The sequence below is a fragment of the Ranitomeya variabilis genome, chromosome 6 (genome assembly GCF_051348905.1).
Source record: "Ranitomeya variabilis isolate aRanVar5 chromosome 6, aRanVar5.hap1, whole genome shotgun sequence".
NCBI classification, from domain to species: domain Eukaryota; kingdom Metazoa; phylum Chordata; class Amphibia; order Anura; family Dendrobatidae; genus Ranitomeya; species Ranitomeya variabilis.
This window is the reverse complement of record NC_135237.1, coordinates 333,430,774-333,449,278: the sequence shown is the minus strand read 5'-3', so window position 1 is coordinate 333,449,278 and position 18,505 is coordinate 333,430,774. Positions and strand designations below refer to the sequence as shown.

The 18,505-nt window shown below is 39.0% G+C and overlaps 1 protein-coding gene across 1 annotated transcript in view; it reads left to right on the top strand.

Annotated features, from left to right (window-relative positions):
• Positions 1-18,505, top strand: part of F13A1 (coagulation factor XIII A chain) — a 482,528-nt gene that overhangs the window by 270,852 nt on the left and 193,171 nt on the right. Inside the window, exon 9 of the mRNA XM_077269818.1 lies at positions 11,464-11,567. Coding sequence (XP_077125933.1) covers positions 11,464-11,567 — 104 coding nt within the window. The remainder of the gene's footprint in view (positions 1-11,463; positions 11,568-18,505) is intronic.

Genomic DNA, 18,505 nt, shown 5'->3' with positions numbered 1-18,505 from the left:
TTGGAGTAGTAGAAGACCTAGTGTGTGATAAGGACAGATATCTAGTCTGCAGGCTGACAAGACCGTATGCATTGGATGACTTGTGTCAGGAGAAGAAGGAGACCAGACTGATATAGCAGAATAATTATTATATTACAGACTAATGGCCAGACCCCTTAACTGACAAGGTACCAGGTTATTTTCCCTGGTTTATGAGCGTAGTCAACTTCCCGAGCGGATTTTCTCCAAGCGTTCAGGAGCACAAGGCTTTACTCTGGTCATGATAGGACGATTATGGAGACTAGTTGTGGAACCACTGAAAGGGTTGTGTTACTGTTGTGTTGGCTGAGTGGTGTTGGAACTCATAGGACTAGCAATATTGGGAACAACCCAGAGGGAACTAAAATTGTTTCTGATGTGCTGTGAAACTGGAATGTATTTGAAGTTATGTGCCCGTTATCCCATGTATGAAGATATAACTGAGGAGCTGTTTGAACAATTAAGTAAAGAACTAATGTTTAAGATGAACTGCTGGTCTCTTGAGCTGTGTTATGGACCTGGCCAGCTGAAAACAGTGTCAGCACATGGCCCGCACAAGTTCACAATCCACTCTACCAAAGTCCACACACCCAGCCAGGACCACATCTTTCATGTAGCATGCTGGGGCGTTGGGAATCAGTTCCTCTCTCATGACTACCACCCTGTTACACATACTCCCTTCTTTCTTATTTGTGTCAACAAACTGTCCCCCAGTAGTTATTTTGGCAAAGTGCATCAGTGTCATGACCTCAACCTTCCCATGAGGACCAGGCTTCCCTTTAGACAACTTTAGAGATGATCAAGTCAAAAGCACAACACAAATGGCATTCAAGTTGAATATTCCAAAATTTGGAGTCCTGGCAAATTTGAACAATCTGTGATTAGATTTCTGCGAATTGCCATAAAATGTCCTTCACTATTTTACTTATTGTAGTAAATGAGAAAAGTCACTGACCGTGTGGGTTTCCCAAAAATACCTTACCGCTATCATATAACATGGTAGACAAATTTTGGGGAAAAATGTTTACAAACCTGGAGAATGCAAATTTCTAAAAGTTCAGTAATTTCCTAAGAACTTATCTACAGTGAGGAAAAGAGTATTTAGCTAGCCACCAATTGTGCAAGTTCTCCCACTTAAAAAGATGAGAGGCCTGTAATTGACATCATACGTAGACCACAACTATGAGAGTCAAAATGAGAAAACAAATCCAGAAAATCACCTTGTCTGATTTGGCAAGATTTATTTAGCAAATTATGGTGGAAAATAAGCATTTGGTCACCTAAAAACATACAAGATTTTTGGTTCTCACAGACCTGTAACATCTTCTTTCGGCTCTTCTGTCCTCCATTCATTACCTGTAGTAATGGCACCTGTTTGAACTTGTTATCAACATAAAAGACACCTGTCCACATCCTCAAACAGTCACACTCCAAACTCAACTATGGTGAAGACCAAAGAGCTGTCAAAAGACACCAGAAACAAAATTGTAGCACTGCACCAGGCTGGGAAGACTGAATCTGCAATAGGCAAGCAGCTTGGTGTGATGAAATCAACTGTGGGAGCAATAATTCAAAAATGGAAGATACACAAGACCACTGATAATCTCCCTCGATCTGGGGCTCCAAGCAATATAGTAACATAGTAACATAGTTATTAAGGTTGAAGGAAGACTTTAAGTCCATCTAGTTCAACCCATAGCCTAACCTACAATGCCCTAACATGTTGATCCAGAGAAGGCAAAAAAAAAACCCATGTGGCAAAGAGTAAGCTCCACATTGGGGAAAAAAATTCCTTCCTGACTCCACATACGGCAATCAGACTAGCTCCCTAGATCAATGCCCTATCAAGGAATCTAGTATATATAACCTGTAACATTATACTTTTCAAGAAAGGCATCCAGTTCCCTCTTAAATTTAAGTAATGAATCACTCATTACAACATCATATGGCAGAGAGTTCCATAGTCTCACTGTTCTTACAGTAAAGAACCCGCGTCTGTTATTATGCTTAAACCTTCTTTCCTCCAGACGTAGAGGATGCCCACTTGTCCCTGTCTCAGGTCTATGATTAAAAAGATCATCAGAAAGGTCTTTGTACTGTCCCCTCATATATTTATACATTAAAATAAGATCACCCCTTAGTCTTCGTTTTTCCAAACTAAATAGCCCCAAGTGTAATAACCTGTCTTGGTATGGCAGACCCCCCAGTCCTCTAATAATCTTGGTCGCTCTTCTCTGCACCCGCTCTAGTTCAGCTATGTCTTTCTTATACACCGGAGACCAGAACTGTACACAGTATTCTAAGTGTGGTCAAACTAGTGACTTGTATAGAGGTAAAATTATATTCTCCTCATGAGCATGTATGCCTCTTTTCATGCATCCCATTATTTTATTTGCCTTTGTAGCAACTGGCTGACAATGGCCACTAAATGTGAGTTTGTCATCCACCCATACTCCCAGGTCTTTTTCATTGATGGTGTTGCCCAGAGTTTTAGAATTAAGCACATAGTTATACATCTTATTACTTCTACCCAAGTGCATGACCTTACATTTATCCCCATTAAAGCTCATTTGCCATTTATCAGCCCAAGCTTCTAGTTTACATAAATCACCCTGTAATATAAAATTGTCCTCCTCTATATTGATTACCCTGCAGAGTTTAGTGTCATCTGCAAATATTGAAATTCTGCTCTGTATGCCCCCTACAAGGTCATTAACCCCTTACTGACCTCGGACGGGATAGTACGTCCGAGGTCAGCTCCCCTGCTTTGATGCAGGGCTCCGCGGTGAGCCCGCATCAAAGCCGGGACATGTCAGCTGTTTTGAACAGCTGACATGTGCCCGCAATAGGCGCAGGCAGAATCGCGATCTGCCTGCGCCTATTAACTAGTTAAATGCCGCTGTCAAACGCAGACAGCGGCATTTAACTACCGCATCCGGCCGGGCGGCCGGAAATGACGTCATCGCCGACCCCCATCACATGATCAGAGGTCGGCGATGCTTTAAAATGGTAACCATAGAGGTCCTTGAGACCTCTATGGTTACTGATCTCCGGCAGCTGTGAGCGCCACCCTGTGGTCGGCGCTCACAGCACACCTGATTTTCTGCTACATAGCAGCGATCTGATGATCGCTGTTATGTAGCAGAGCCGATAGCGCTGTGCCTGCTTCTAGCCTCCCATGGAGGCTATTAAAGCATGGCAAAAATTAAAAAAAAAGTAAAAAAAAATGTGAAAAAAAGAAAAAAAATATAAAAGTTTAAATCACCCCCCTTTCGCCCCAATCAAAATAAATCAATAAAAAAAAATCAAACCTACACATATTTGGTATCGCCGCGTTCAGAATCGCCCGATCTATCAATAAAAAAAGCATTAACCTGATCACTAAATGGCGTAACGAGAAAAAAATTTGAAACGCCAGAATTACGTTTTTTTGGTCGCCGTGACATTGCATTAAATTGCAATAACAGGCGATCAAAAGAACGTATCTGCACCAAAATGGTATCATTACAAACGCCAGCTCGGCACGCAAAAAATAAGCCCTCACCTAACCCCAGATCACGAAAAATGGAGACGCTACGAGTATCGGAAAATTGCGCTTTTTTTTTTTTTTTTTTTTTGCAAAGTTTGGAAAATTTTTTCACCACTTAGGTGAAAAATAACCTAGTCATGTTAGGTGTCTATGAACTCGTACTGACCTGGAGAATCATAATGGCAGGTCAGTTTTAGCATTTAGTGAACCTAGCAAAAAAGCCAAACAAAAAACAAGTGTGGGACTGCACTTTTTGTGCAATTTCACCGCACTTGGAATTTTTTTCCCGTTTTCTAGTACACGACATGGTAAAACCAATGATGTCTTTCAAAAGTACAACTCGTCCTGCAAAAAATAAGCCCTCACATGGCCAAATTGACGGAAAAATAAAAAAGTTACGGCTCTGGGAAGGAGGGGAGTGAAAAACGAACACGGGAAAACAGAAAATCCCAAGGTCATGAAGGGGTTAATAAATATGTTAAAAAGAAGAGGGCCCAATACTGACCCCTGTGGTACCCCACTGCTAACCGCGACCCAGTCCGAGTGTGCTCCATTAATAACCACCATTTGTTTCCTATCCCTGAGCCAGCTCTTAACCCACTTACACATATTTTCCCCTATCCCCATTATTCTCATTTTATGTATCAACCTTTTGTGTGGCACCATATCAAAAGCTTTTGAAAAGTCCATATACACTACGTCCACTGGGTTCCCTTGGTCCAGTTCAGAACTTACCTCTTCATAGAAATTGATCAGATTAGTCTGACAGGAACGGTCCCTAGTTAACCCATGCTGATATTGGGTCATGAGGTTATTCCTCTTCAGATACTCCAGTATAGCATCTCTTAGAATACCCTCCAGGATTTTACCCACAGTAGAGGTTAGGCTTACTGGCCTATAATTTCCGAGTTCAGTTTTTGTCCCCATTTTGAATATTGGCACCACATTTGCTATACGCCAGTCCTGTGGTACAGGCCCTGTTATTATGGAGCCTTTAAAGATTAAAAATAATGGTCTATCAATGACTATACTTAATTCCTGCAGTACTTTGGGGTGTATCCCATCCGGGCCCAGAGATTTGTCAACTTTAGTGATTTTTAGACGCCGCCGTACTTCCTGCTGGGTTAAGCAGGTGACACTTAATGGGGAATTTTTGTTATCACTGATCATATTGTCTGCCATGGCTTTTTCTTGTGTAAATACTGATGAAAAAAAGTCATTAAGCCTATTGGCTTTTTCCTCTTCCTCATCCACCATTTCACCCAGACTATTTTTAAGGGCGCCAACACTATCATTTTTTAGTTTCTTACTATTTACGTACTTAAAGAATATTTTGGGATTATTTTTACTCTCTCTGGCAATGAGTCTCTCTGTCTCAATCTTTGCTGCCTTGATTTGCTTTTTACAGAATTTATTTAATTTTCTGTATTTATTTAATGCCTCATCACTACCTACTTCCTTTACTTCTCTAAATGCTTTCTTTTTGTCACTTATTGCGCCCCTTACAGCTCTATTTAGCCATATTGGTTTCCTCCTATTTCTAATATGTTTAGTCCCATACGGTATATACTGTGCACAAGTCCTATCCAGGATGCTAATACACATCTCCCATTTTCTTTGTGTATTTTTATGTCTCAGGATTTCGTCCCAGTTAATTGCACCAAGATCATCTCTCATCCGTTGGAAATTTGCCCTCCTGAAGTTTAGTGTCATTGTCACCCCTCTACTACACATCTTATTAAAGGATACATGAAAACTTATTATTTTGTGATCACTATTCCCCAAGTGACCCCTAACCCTTATATTTGCTATACGGTCTGGTCTGTTGGTCAATATTAGGTCTAGCAGTGCCCTCCTTCTTGTTGGGTCCTGAACCAGTTGTCAGAGGTAATTGTCTCTCATAGTTGTCAGACACCGATCACCTTTGCTGGAACTGCAGGTTTCTGTTCCCCAATCTATTTCAGGGTAGTTGAAGTCCCCTATAATGACTTCTCCTTGAGTCGCAGCTTCATCTATTTGCTTTATGAGGATATTCTCCGTTGCTTCCATTATTTTTGGAGACTTATAACTAACCCCTACAGTTGTGGCCAAAAGTATTGACACCCCTGCAATTCTGTCAGATAATACTCAGTTTCTTCCTGAAAATGATTGCAATCACAAATTCTTTGGTATTATTATCTTCATTTAATTTGTCTTAAATGAAAAAACACAAAAGAGAATGAAGCAAAAAGCAAAACATTGATCATTTCACACAAAACTCCAAAAATGGGCCAGACAAAAGTATTGGCACCCTGAGCCTAATACTTGGTTGCACAACCTTTAGCCAAAATAACTGCGATCAACCGCTTCCGGTAACCATCAATGAGTTTCTTACAATGCTCTGATGGAATTTTAGACCATTCTTCTTTGGCAAACTGCTCCAGGTCCCTGATATTTGAAGGGTGCTTTCTCCAAACTGCCATTTTTAGATCTCTCCACAGGTGTTCTATGGGATTCAGGTCTGGACTCATTGCTGGCCACCTTAGAAGTCTCCAGTGCTTTCTCTCAAACCATTTTCTAGTGCTTTTTGAAGTGTGTTTTGGGTCATTGTCCTGCTGGAAGACCCATGACTTCTGAGGGAGACCCAGCTTTCTCACACTGGGCCCTACATTATGCTGCAAAATTTGTTGGTAGTCTTCAGACTTCATAATGCCATGCACACGGTCAAGCAGTCCAGTGCCAGAGGCAGCAAAGCAACCCCAAAACATCAGGGAACCTCCGCCATGTTTGACTGTAGGGACTGTGTTCTTTTCTTTGAATGCCTCTTTTTTCTCCTGTAAACTCTATGTTGATGCCTTTGCCACAAAAGCTCTACTTTTGTCTCATCTGACCAGAGAACAGTCTTCTAAAATGTTTTAGGCTTTCTCAGGTAAGTTTTGGCAAACTCCAGCCTGGCTTTTTTATGTCTCGGGGTAACAAGTGGGGTCTTCCTGGGTATCCTACCATACAGTCCCTTTTCACTCAGACACTTATGGATAGTACGGGTTGACACTGTTGTACCCTCGGACTGCAGGGCAGCTTGAACTTGTTTGAATGTTAGTCGAGGTTCTTTATCCAACATCTGCACAATCTTGCGTTGAAATCTCTTGTCAATTTTTCTTTTCCGTCCACATCTAGGGAGGTTAGCCACAGTGCCATGGGCTTTAAACTTCTTGATGACACTGCGCACAGTAGACACAGGAACATTCAGGTCTTTGGAGATGGACTTGTAGCCTTGAGATTGCTCATGCTTCCTCACAATTTGGTTTCTCAAGTCCTCAGACAGTTCTTTGGTCTTCTTTCTTTTCTCCATGCTCAATGTGGTACACACAAGGACACAGGACAGAGGTTGAGTCAACTTTAATCCATGTCAACTGACTGCAAGTGTGATTTAGTTATTGCCAACACCTGTTAGATGCCACAGGTAAGTTACAGGTGCTGTTAATTACACAAATTAGAGAAGCATCACATGATTTTTCGAGCAGTGCCAGTACTTTTGTCCACCCCCTTTTTTATGTTTGGTGTGGAATTATATCCAATTTGGCTTTAGGACAATTCTTTTTGTGTTTTTTCATTTAAGACAAATTAAATGAAGATAATAATACCAAAGAATTTGTGATTGCAATCATTTTCAAGAAGAAACTGAGTATTATCTGACAGAATTGCAGGGGTGTCAATACTTTTGGCCACAACTGTATCAGTAATTTATTATTTTTTCCCCCTCCCCTTATCTCCACCCACAGGGACTCTACATTTTCATTAGATTCACCTATGTTATCACACAGGATCGGATTTAAGGATGATTTTACATATAGACACACCCTTCCCCCTCGCTTATCTGTACGGTCATTTCTGAACAGACTATAACCCTGTAAGTTAACAGCCCAGTCATGGCTCTCATCCAGCCACATTTCAGATATCCCCACCATGTCATAATTATGCTCCAACCACATTTGTTCTAATTCGTCCATTTTGCTGGCGAGGCTTCTGGCATTAGTATACATGCACTTTAAGTATCTCTCTGTACCTCTATTCTTTCTTAAATTATTACTTGTTCTAACCCCACCCCCCATGCCACCGCCACCCCCAACTTCCTTATTTGTGCCCAGGTCTCTATCTGCACTATCTTCCCCTCCTATAAAATGAATACCCTCCCCCCCCATTCCCTAGTTTAAACACTCCTCCATCCTTCTAGCCATATCTTACACCGTGGGATCAAAATGATCACAATAAAGGTGAGCAAAAATCCCAGAACCACACGGGGGGGATCTAGTGAATGACCTGCATAGAGCTGGGACCACCGTAACAAAGGCTACCATCAGTAACACACTACACCATTAGGGACTCAGATCCTGCAGTGCCAGACGTGTCCCCCTGCTTAACCTCTTCATGAACAGAGCTTTCTTCAGTTTTGCGTTTTCGTTTTTCTCTCCCCTTCTTTCCAGAGCCATAACTTTTTCATTTTTCCGTGCAAGGGCTTATTTTTTGCTGGACGAGTTGTACTTTTGAACGAAACCATTGGTTTTACCATGTTGTGTAACAGAAAACAGGAAAAAAATTCCAAGTGTGGTGAAATTGCATTGAACTGGCATTTTCCCACGCTCCAGAGTTCAGCGCAGGTCAGGCTGTGAGACATCGCAGCATCAATGACGGCACCACTGATCACAGAAGTTGCGCTGGCAGCATTTCCTCATTCACCTCATTCACCAGTGGTTTTCAGCCGGGGCAGTCGCATCTTGGCACCATCCTGGTTGAAAACTGTATATACCCCAGATATGGATTACGGCATGAGACACAATGATGGACAGGTATGGTATATTGTTGGTTTGTTATTTTTATTTTTATTACAGGATATCGAGGGCATCGCATCGATTAGAAGTAACAATAAAATGGGAAAACTGTGTTATTTCATTAAAAGACTTTATTCTGGCTGTGTCTTTATTTAACATGTAACAACTATAGGATTAGTAATGGATAGGTGCCTTATTGACACCTCTCCATTACTAAGCCGTGGGCTTGATGTCACCTTACAATACAAAGGTGACATCAACCCCACAACTATTACCCCACTTGCCACCGCTACAGGGCAAGTGAGAAGAGCTAATTGCCGGAATTGGCACATCTTAGAGATGCACCTTTTCTGGGGGGGCTGAGTGCTGATGTTTTTAGCCAGGGGGGCCAATATCCTAGGCTATTAATATCATCCCGCAGCTGTCTGCATAGCCTTTGCTGGTTTTTAATTATAGGGGGACCCCACATCATTTTTTGGGGGGTCCCTCATTTTAATAGCCAGTAAAGGCTAAGTATACATTTGTGAGCTGATATTAATAGCCTGTGAAGCTCCATGGGTATTACCCCATTCCCAAGCTATAAACATCTGCCCCCAGTCATTTGTTTTCCCTCTGCTGGTTCGGAAATTTGTGCGGGAGCCCACGCCATTGTTTTCCCCCCAAATAATCTTTTATTGCATACATGTCCCCTAATTTGCACACACACACACTACTATTTGGATTGGTCGCTGACATATATATATATATATATATATATATATATATATATATATATATATATATATATATATATATACCTATTCTGCATCTATTTGCTATATGTATGCATCTCTCTTATCCTGTCGACTCCTGCAGTGATTTTACAGGAGCCGACAAATGAATTGCCATCTTTTCTTCCATCTTTCTGTACAATATATATATATATCTATATATATATGTATATATATATATATATATATATATATATATATATATACTGTATATATACAGTATACATCTATTCTATGAGTATATATCTATTCTATCTATTCTATTCTAACCTGTCAGTGTGATTATACTGTACGCCGCAGATCATTTGCCAGCTTTTAATCTATCTATCCATCTATCTACAGTGCTGTGCAAATTAATTGGGACAAAGCAAAAAAATAAAATGTTATAATACACTGTTACAGACTAATTCTGAAAATTACCTTTTTCCACTGGCTAGTTGACCAAGATGTATTTATTATGTATTAAAACTTGTTTGAATCCCTGACTGGTAAACAAGTTACGATTTTACTTAACCCCTTTCTGCCAGCTGACGGAATAGTACGTCAGCTGGCAGATCCCCTGCTTTGAGGCGGGCTCCGGCGGTGAGCCCACTTCAAAGCCGCAACATGTCAGCTGTTTTGTACAGCTGACATGTGTGCGCAATGAGCGCGAGCGGAATCGCGATCCGCCCGCGCCCATTAACTAGTTAAATGCTGCCGTCAAGCGCTGACAGCGGCATTTAACTAGGGCTCCCGGCCGCGCGGCCAGAGATGCTCGCACCGCTGACCCCCGTCACATGATCGGGGGTCAGCGGTGCATTGCCATGACAACCAGAGGTCTCCTTGAGACCTCTATGGTTGTTGATGGCCGATTGCTTTATGCGCCACCCTGTGGTCGGCGTTCAAAGTACACCTGCATTCTACTACATAGAGGTGATCTGTACTTCACCTCTATGTAGCAGAGCCGATCGAGTTGTGCATGCTTCTAGCCTCCTATGGAGGCTATTGAAGCATGCCAAAATTTTTTAAAAAAAGTGTTTAAAAATATTAAAAAAATAAAATATATATAAAAGTTCAAATCACCCCCCTTTCGCCCCAATCAAAATAAAACAATTAAAAAACAAAGGATTAACCTGACCGCTAAATGGCGTAGTGAGAAAAAAAATCAAAACGCCAAAATTATGTTTTTTTGGTCGCCGCGACATTGCATTAAGATGCAATAACGGGCGATGAAAAGAACGTATCTACACCAAAATGGTATCATTAAAAACGCCAGCTTGGGATACAAAAAATAAGCCCTCAACTGACCCCAGATCACGAAAATTGTAGACACTACGGGTATCGGAAAATCGCACAATTTTTTTTTTTTTTTTTAGCAAACTTTGGAAATTTTTTTTCACCACTTAGATAAAAAATAACCTAGACATGTTAGGTGTCTATGAACTCGTAATAACCTGGAGAATCATAATGGCAGTTTAGTTGTAGCATTTGGTGAACCTAGCAAAAATGCCAAACAAAAAACAAGTGTGAGATTGCACTTTTTTTGCAATTTCATCACACTTGGAATTTTTTTCCCATTTTCTGTTACACTCCATGGTAAAACCAATGGTATCCTTCAAAAGTACATCTCGTCCCACAAAAAATAAGCCCTCACATGGCCATATTGACAGAAAAATAAAAAAGTTATGGCTCTGGGAAGGAGGGGAGCGAAAAACGAAAATGAAAAAACAGAAAAAGCTCCGGGGGTGAAGGGGTTAAAAAATGCTTTGTCCCAATTAATTTGCACAACACTGTATCTATCTATCTATCTATCTATCTATCTATCTATCTATCTATCTATCTATCTATCTATCTATCTATCTATCTACTGTATATACTGTATGTGTGTGTTTTGAAGAATATTTCGTTTGAAAACGATGTGTAAATGACATAGAGAATTGCTGCATGTAAAAGCTCATGTTAAAATCGCATTGCAATCGGATAGCAATCGCACTGCATTCTGATGTAAATCGGATGCTAGGTGTGAAAAATCAGATTGTATTCGCTTAAAAAAATGCATTACACTCGCATGACACTTGCATTACATTCGTCCGACTCTTCTGCATCAAAATCGGACTGATTTTAAAATCGGTATTGTGACTCCAGCCTTGCACTGATGTTCTATAGGGAAAAAAATTGTACAATTATGAAAATCCAAATATTACAGTGTTTAAAATAGTTCAGGTTTCAAAGGCCAACCTAAAATTACTATTAAAAACACAATATAATTTGACTTTTGATGCTTTGTTAATTCTATAATAATAATAATAATAATAATAACAATAATAATAAAAAATGACATTTATTTTTTTTCCTCAAGGAATTATCATTGCTGGAATGAAGCCTGGATGACCAGACCAGATCTCCCAGTTGGATTTGGTGGATGGCAGGCTGTAGATGCCACACCTCAGGAGAATAGTGATGGTATGTATTACTTTTATATTGCAATCAGGTACTTTTTGGTCAGAGTAGATGTAATATAGTGTCACTGATAATGGAAAATGTATCATGTACTTTCAGAAATAATGAATAAACATTTGCAATGTTATAAAGTGCTCCCATTGACATTTCATGTTACTTTGAAAGCCGTCTTCCCCTTGAGTCTGTGAATGTTTCATGACATTTTACTTTCTTAAGTATGGAAGAAAATGTAATAAGATACTGGGAAGTCAATCAATGATATTTTAAGTAAAGACATAATGAAAGTAATTAAAACAAGCAAAGTGTCCTTCAGACTTACATACGCTCTTGTCACAAAGTATTTCTATCTATTTTGCATATCGTTTAATTATGTTCTTAAGTTTCATAATTGATATTATTGGCATTATGGTTGAGAATTATTATATTAAGACCTGACTACAAAGAAAACTTCATGAAAAGTAAAGTTAGAGAATTAAATAAATTTTCTGAAGGGATAAAGGAAATCTGTGATTTTGTTTTAACCCCTTCACCCACCAGCCTGTTTTCACCTTCCTGACCAGGCTGAATCTTATAATTCTGCCAAGTGTAAACTAAGGTGTTAATAACTGGAGTATTTCAACATATCTCAGTGATTCTGAGACTATTTTTGTAACACAATGCACTCTATGTTAGTGCTAAATTTAGGTCAATATTATTTGCAAGTATGTGTGAAAGTATCGTAATTTTGGCATAAATTAAGAAAATTTAGCAATTTTCAAAATTTGAGTTTTCATTCCCTTAAACCAGATAGTTATATCATACAAAATTGATAATGAACATACATGTACCACATGTCAACTTTACATCAGCATTATACTTGAAACATAATTTGTTTTTATTAGGACATGAGAATATTTAAAATTTGATCAGAAATTTCCCCGCTTTTCCAGCAAAATTTCCAACACCAATTTTTTTGGAGACTACATCCCATTTGAAGTGGCTTTGAGGACCTATGTGACAGAAAATACCCAAAAGTGACACAATTTTAAAAGTGCTTCCCTCAAAGTGCTCGAAGCAACATTCAAGAAGTTTATTAACCCTTCACCTTTTTCACAGGAATTAAAGCAACTTAGAAGGAAAAAATGAAAATTGTACTTTTTCACACAAAATATTGCTTTAGCCCCCAATTTTCCATTTCACAAGGGTAACAGGAGAAAATGGACCATACAATTTGTTGTGCAATTTCTGCTGAGTACACCGAAACTCTCAACAAATGACCCCATTTTTGGAAACTACACCCCTCCAAAAATGTATTTAGATGTGGCTTAAACACTTTAAACCTATAGGTGTTTCACAGAATCTTACAACGTTGAGCCGTGGAAATGAAACAATACATTTTGCCCGCAAATATGTTGTTTTTGACCCACATTTTTCAATTAAAAAATATGAAAAATATATTAACATTTTTCAAAAAGCATTTTCACTTTTTTTTCTTAGTCCTTAAATGGGATATAAACTTTTATTACTGTGATCTTTGGTATAATGCCTTGCAATGCACCAGCAGTGCGCACTGACAGACACCTCTTAGGCCATGCTTTAAGCATTGTGTTATAAGGCCACTGTAGCTGGCAGACCAGGAGGTCATCATGAGAGGGAGTCCCATCCCTTTCCCCACCTCCTAAATGTTGCGATCCATATTAATCATGGCATTCAGAGGGTTAAATGAAATGCATGCACCTCTCATGGCCATGACAGCTGGAGCACGGCTACTACATACGCCGAGCTCCCGGCAGCAATCGCGCGGGCCCTGCTCCTGTGCTTGCATAATTGCCCTGACATAAGTGTGCTTCATAGGTTCTGAACCCTTTCCTGACCGTGACATAAACTTACATTAAAAATCATCAAAGAGTTAAAGAGAACCTATTACCAGGTAAAAAACTGGTCAGTTTTTGCTCTTATTTCATTCCGACTGCTTCCCTGCGTATTTTGCTTTTTTTTTCCAAATCCGCCATTCAGTTCCAGATGTATAGGTCTTTATATTTGGTACTACTTTTCATAGTTGTAGCCAAATTGTCGTGGCTTACAGGATTCTCTACGGTCAGGTCTTTAGGCTGCTTTGCACTATTAGCTTTTGAGCAAGGCAGGCAAGGACAAAAAATTAGCACAACATAAAAAGGTCCATATCTCTGGAATTGTATGGGAGAATTATAAAATTAAAATACACAGTACTCAGGTAAACAGCAATGAAGTAAAAAAAAAGTTGGTCCTCTTCAACACCTTCTTGACATGTACTGCATAGATTGAGGTGCGCTCCTGCAAGCGATCACTCATAGAGCCGGCACAATCATCAGCAGGTGTCATTCAAAAATGTTCAGCACATCCATCCATAGGTAATAAAACAAATTGGTCTTTACGTGAACAAGTTCATATATTTTTAAACAGATTTAAAGTAGACATTAACATCTGACGTAGGAGCTGACACACCTCCTCACTTTATGCGATGCACTCAGATAATGCCCTGCGATGCAAAAACTTTGCGTAGTATTAGATCAACGATCAGGGCAGGGAAAGTTAATGTCCCAAAGAGGGAATAGGTAAAAAAGTAAAAAGTTTTAAAAAATGTAAACAATTTTAAAACAAAATCACTAATTAAAGAACAAAAGAATAAACAAAAATTATGCCAATAAATACATATATTATTGTAAAAACAAAAATAAAAAATGTACACATATTTGGTATTGCTGTGTCAAGAACGACCCGATCTGGAAAGCTGTGACATTAGATAACCCCTTCAGAGCACACCATAAGAAACACGGCAAAATACTATGCTTTTTCATCATACTGCAGGAAAAAAAGTGGAATAAAGCACAATTAAAAAGTCGAATGTAAATAAAAAGGGCATCTCTAAAAATGTCATCTTGTCCTACAAAAAAACAAGCTACCATAGAACTCTATCAGCGAAAAAATAAAAAGCTATAGCTCTCAGAATAAAGTGAAGCAAAAACAATTTTTTTAATAAACTTGTATTTATTGTAAAATTTTAAACATAAAGATCCAAAGGGCAGTTATTAAACTGCATACTGAATCAAGGAAGTGTCAACTTTTTTTGGATAAAATGTTATAACTTTATTAATGTACAAAACACATAAAATCAAACACACATAATAAAAACAATGCCTCATCAACTTGAATTAAATCTTATGGCAGATAGGAGTAGGATAAATCTAATGGCTAGCAGGAAAACATGCGGCAATATATGTATTGCTATTATTGAGTAGCCTAGTGCACACAGAGACTATGTCTCATACCAAAATTGGGTGCAGCACCTATAGGAAAGCTCTTAGTGCCCTTTAATTATAGTTGCAATACTGTATATACTGCAAACATTACTGTCAAAATGATACAATACAGAGAAACACCGTTGCGACGTAGTATATGGGCGGAAAAAAATAAAATTCTAATATAACAACCAAAATTATAAATAAACAAATATAATGACCAATATACACGTCTCAACGGGCGTAAGCAACAAAGTCAGCCTTTAAATCTCACACTAAGATAGTACAGTGATAATAATAAGCACAAGCTGCATCAAAGCAGTGCGCAGCAAACAGTGAAGCCAACCTTAATTCAATACGTCCACCTACTTCATATAGAATACATCTCATACAGGCAGCAGCTCACTGAACACAAGTGTGTTGCACAGTTGGATATGAAGGGAACAAGACTTTAATAATACATATTACCTAAAATGCGATGCTTCCTGCAGCCAGCCACGTGTGGCACGCCAGTCTCTGCACTAAACACTAAAGGGGTTTAGTGCAGAGACTGGCGTGCCACACGTGGCTGGCTGCAGGAAGCATCGCATTTTAGGTAATATGTATTATTAAAGTCTTGTTCCCTTCATATCCAACTGTGCAACACACTTGTGTTCAGTGAGCTGCTGCCTGTATGAGATGTATTCTATATGAAGTAGGTGGACGTATTGAATTAAGGTTGGCTTCACTGTTTGCTGCGCACTGCTTTGATGCAGCTTGTGCTTATTATTATCACTGTACTATCTTAGTGTGAGATTTAAAGGCTGACTTTGTTGCTTACGCCCGTTGAGACGTGTATATTGGTCATTATATTTGTTTATTTATAATTTTGGTTGTTATATTAGAATTTTATTTTTTTCCGCCCATATACTACGTCGCAACGGTGTTTCTCTGTATTGTATCATTTTGACAGTAATGTTTGCAGTATATACAGTATTGCAACTATAATTAAAGGGCACTAAGAGCTTTCCTATAGGTGCTGCACCCAATTTTGGTATGAGACATAGTCTCTGTGTGCACTAGGCTACTCAATAATAGCAATACATATATTGCCGCATGTTTTCCTGCTAGCCATTAGATTTATCCTACTCCTATCTGCCATAAGATTTAATTCAAGTTGATGAGGCATTGTTTTTATTATGTGTGTTTGATTTTATGTGTTTTGTACATTAATAAAGTTATAACATTTTATCCAAAAAAAGTTGACACTTCCTTGATTCAGTATGCAGTTTAATAACTGCCCTTTGGATCTTTATGTTTAATATTTGAATGGAGTGTTGCCCATCCCTTAGCTTACGGTGATGGGCCTGGGTTATATGCTTATTTATTGTAAAAGCAGCAAAAAATAAATACAACATAAATGTGGTATTGCTGTATTTGTACTAACCCAAAGGAGAAAGCTGTTATATTACTTTCACCACCTGGTGAACAGCATATAAAATAAAATTCCTTAATTTATGGTTTTTGTTAATTTGCCTCTCAAAAAGGGGAATAGAAAGCGATCAGAAAATTTTATGTGACTGAAAATAGTGCCTAAAAAACTTCATCCCACAAAAAACAAGTCCTAACCGATTCTGTTGGCAGAAATATAAAGAAATTGTAGCTTTCAGTATATGGTGAGGTAAAAAAGCATTTTTTTAGCATATATATATATATATATATATATATATATATATATATACACTCACCGGCCACTTTATTAGGTACACCTGTCCAACTTCTTGTTAACACTTAATTTCTAATCAGCCAATCACATGGCGGCTACTCAGTGCATTTAGGCATGTAGACATGGTCAAGACAATCTCCTGCAGTTCAAACCGAGCATCAGTATGGGGAAGAAAGGTGATTTGAGTGCCTTTGAACGTGGCATGGTTGTTGGTGCCAGAAGGGCTGGTCTGAGTATTTCAGAAACTGCTGATCTACTGGGATTTTCACGCACAACCATCTCTAGGGTTTACAGAGAATGGTCCGAAAAAGAAAAAAAATCCAGTGAGCGGCAGTTCTGTGGGCGGAAATGCCTTGTTGATGCCAGAGGTCAGAGGAGAATGGGCAGACTGGTTCGAGCTGATAGAAAGGCAACAGTGACTCAAATCGCCACCCGTTACAACCAAGGTAGGCCTAAGAGCATCTCTGAACGCACAGTGCGTCGAACTTTGAGGCAGATGGGCTACAGCAGCAGAAGACCACACCGGGTACCACTCCTTTCAGCTAAGAACAGGAAACTGAGGCTACAATTTGTACAAGCTCATCGAAATTGGACAGTAGAAGATTGGAAAAACGTTGCTTGGTCTGATGAGTCTCGATTTCTGCTGCGACATTCGGATGGTAGGGTCAGAATTTGGCGTAAACAACATGAAAGAATGGATCCATCCTGCCTTGTATGGAGCATCTTTGGGATGTGCAGCCGACAAATCTGCGGCAACTGTGTGATGCCATCATGTCAATATGGACCAAAATCTCTGAGGAATGCTTCCAGCACCTTGTTGAATCTATGCCACGAAGAATTGAGGCAGTTCTGAAGGCAAAAGGGGGTCCAACCCGTTACTAGCATGGTGTACCTAATAAAGTGGCTGGTGAGTGTATATATATGGTATTGCTCTAATAAAGTTGTCTAATCACTTATACCACAGGAGGAATGGCATAATAAATAAATAAAACCGATTCTTCACCTGCTGTTGATTTGTTCATTTTGCCGCTCAAAGATCGCAGTAAGGCTCGGCTCACATTTATCCTGCGTTCTATGCTGGGAGCTTGTATCATTCCTATGGCGGTGTCCATCTTTTTAACCCCTTTACCCCCAAGGGTTGTTTGCACGTTAATGACCGGGCCAATTTTTACAATTCTGACCACTGTCCCTTTATGAGGTTATAACTCTGGAACACTTCAACGGATCCTGGTGATTCTGACAATGTTTTCTTGTAACATATTGTACTTCATTGTAGTAGTAACAATTCTTTGATATTACCTGCGTTTATTTGTGAAAAAAATGGAAATTTGGCGAAAATTTAGAAAATTTAGCAATTTCCCAAATTTGAATTTTTATACAATTAAATCACAGAGATATGTCACATAAAATACTTAATAAGTAACATTTCCCACATATCTACTTTACATCAGCACAATTTTGGAACCAAATTTATTTTTTCTTAGGGAGTTATAAGGGTTTAAACTTGACCAGCAATTTCTCATTTTTACAACACCATTTTTTTTTAGGGACCACATCTCATTTGAAGTCATTTTGAGGGGTCTATATGATGGAAAATACCCAAGTTTGACACCATTCTAAAAACTGCACCCCTCAAGGTGCTCAAAACCACATTCAAGAAGTTTATTAACCCTTCAGGTGTTTCACAGGAATTTTTGGAATGTTTAAATAAAAATGAACATTTAACTTTTTTTCACAAAAAATTTAGTTCAGCTCCAATTTGTTCTATTTTAAAAAGGGTAACAGGAGAAAATGGATGCCAAAAGTTGTTGTACAATTTGTCCTGAGTACGCTGATACCCCATATGTTGGTGTAAACCACTGTTTGGGCGCATGGCAGAGATCGGAAGCGAAGGAGCTCCATTTGACTTTTCAATGCAAAATTGACTGGAATTCAGATGGGACGCCATGTTGCTTTTGGAGAGCCCCTGATGTGACTAA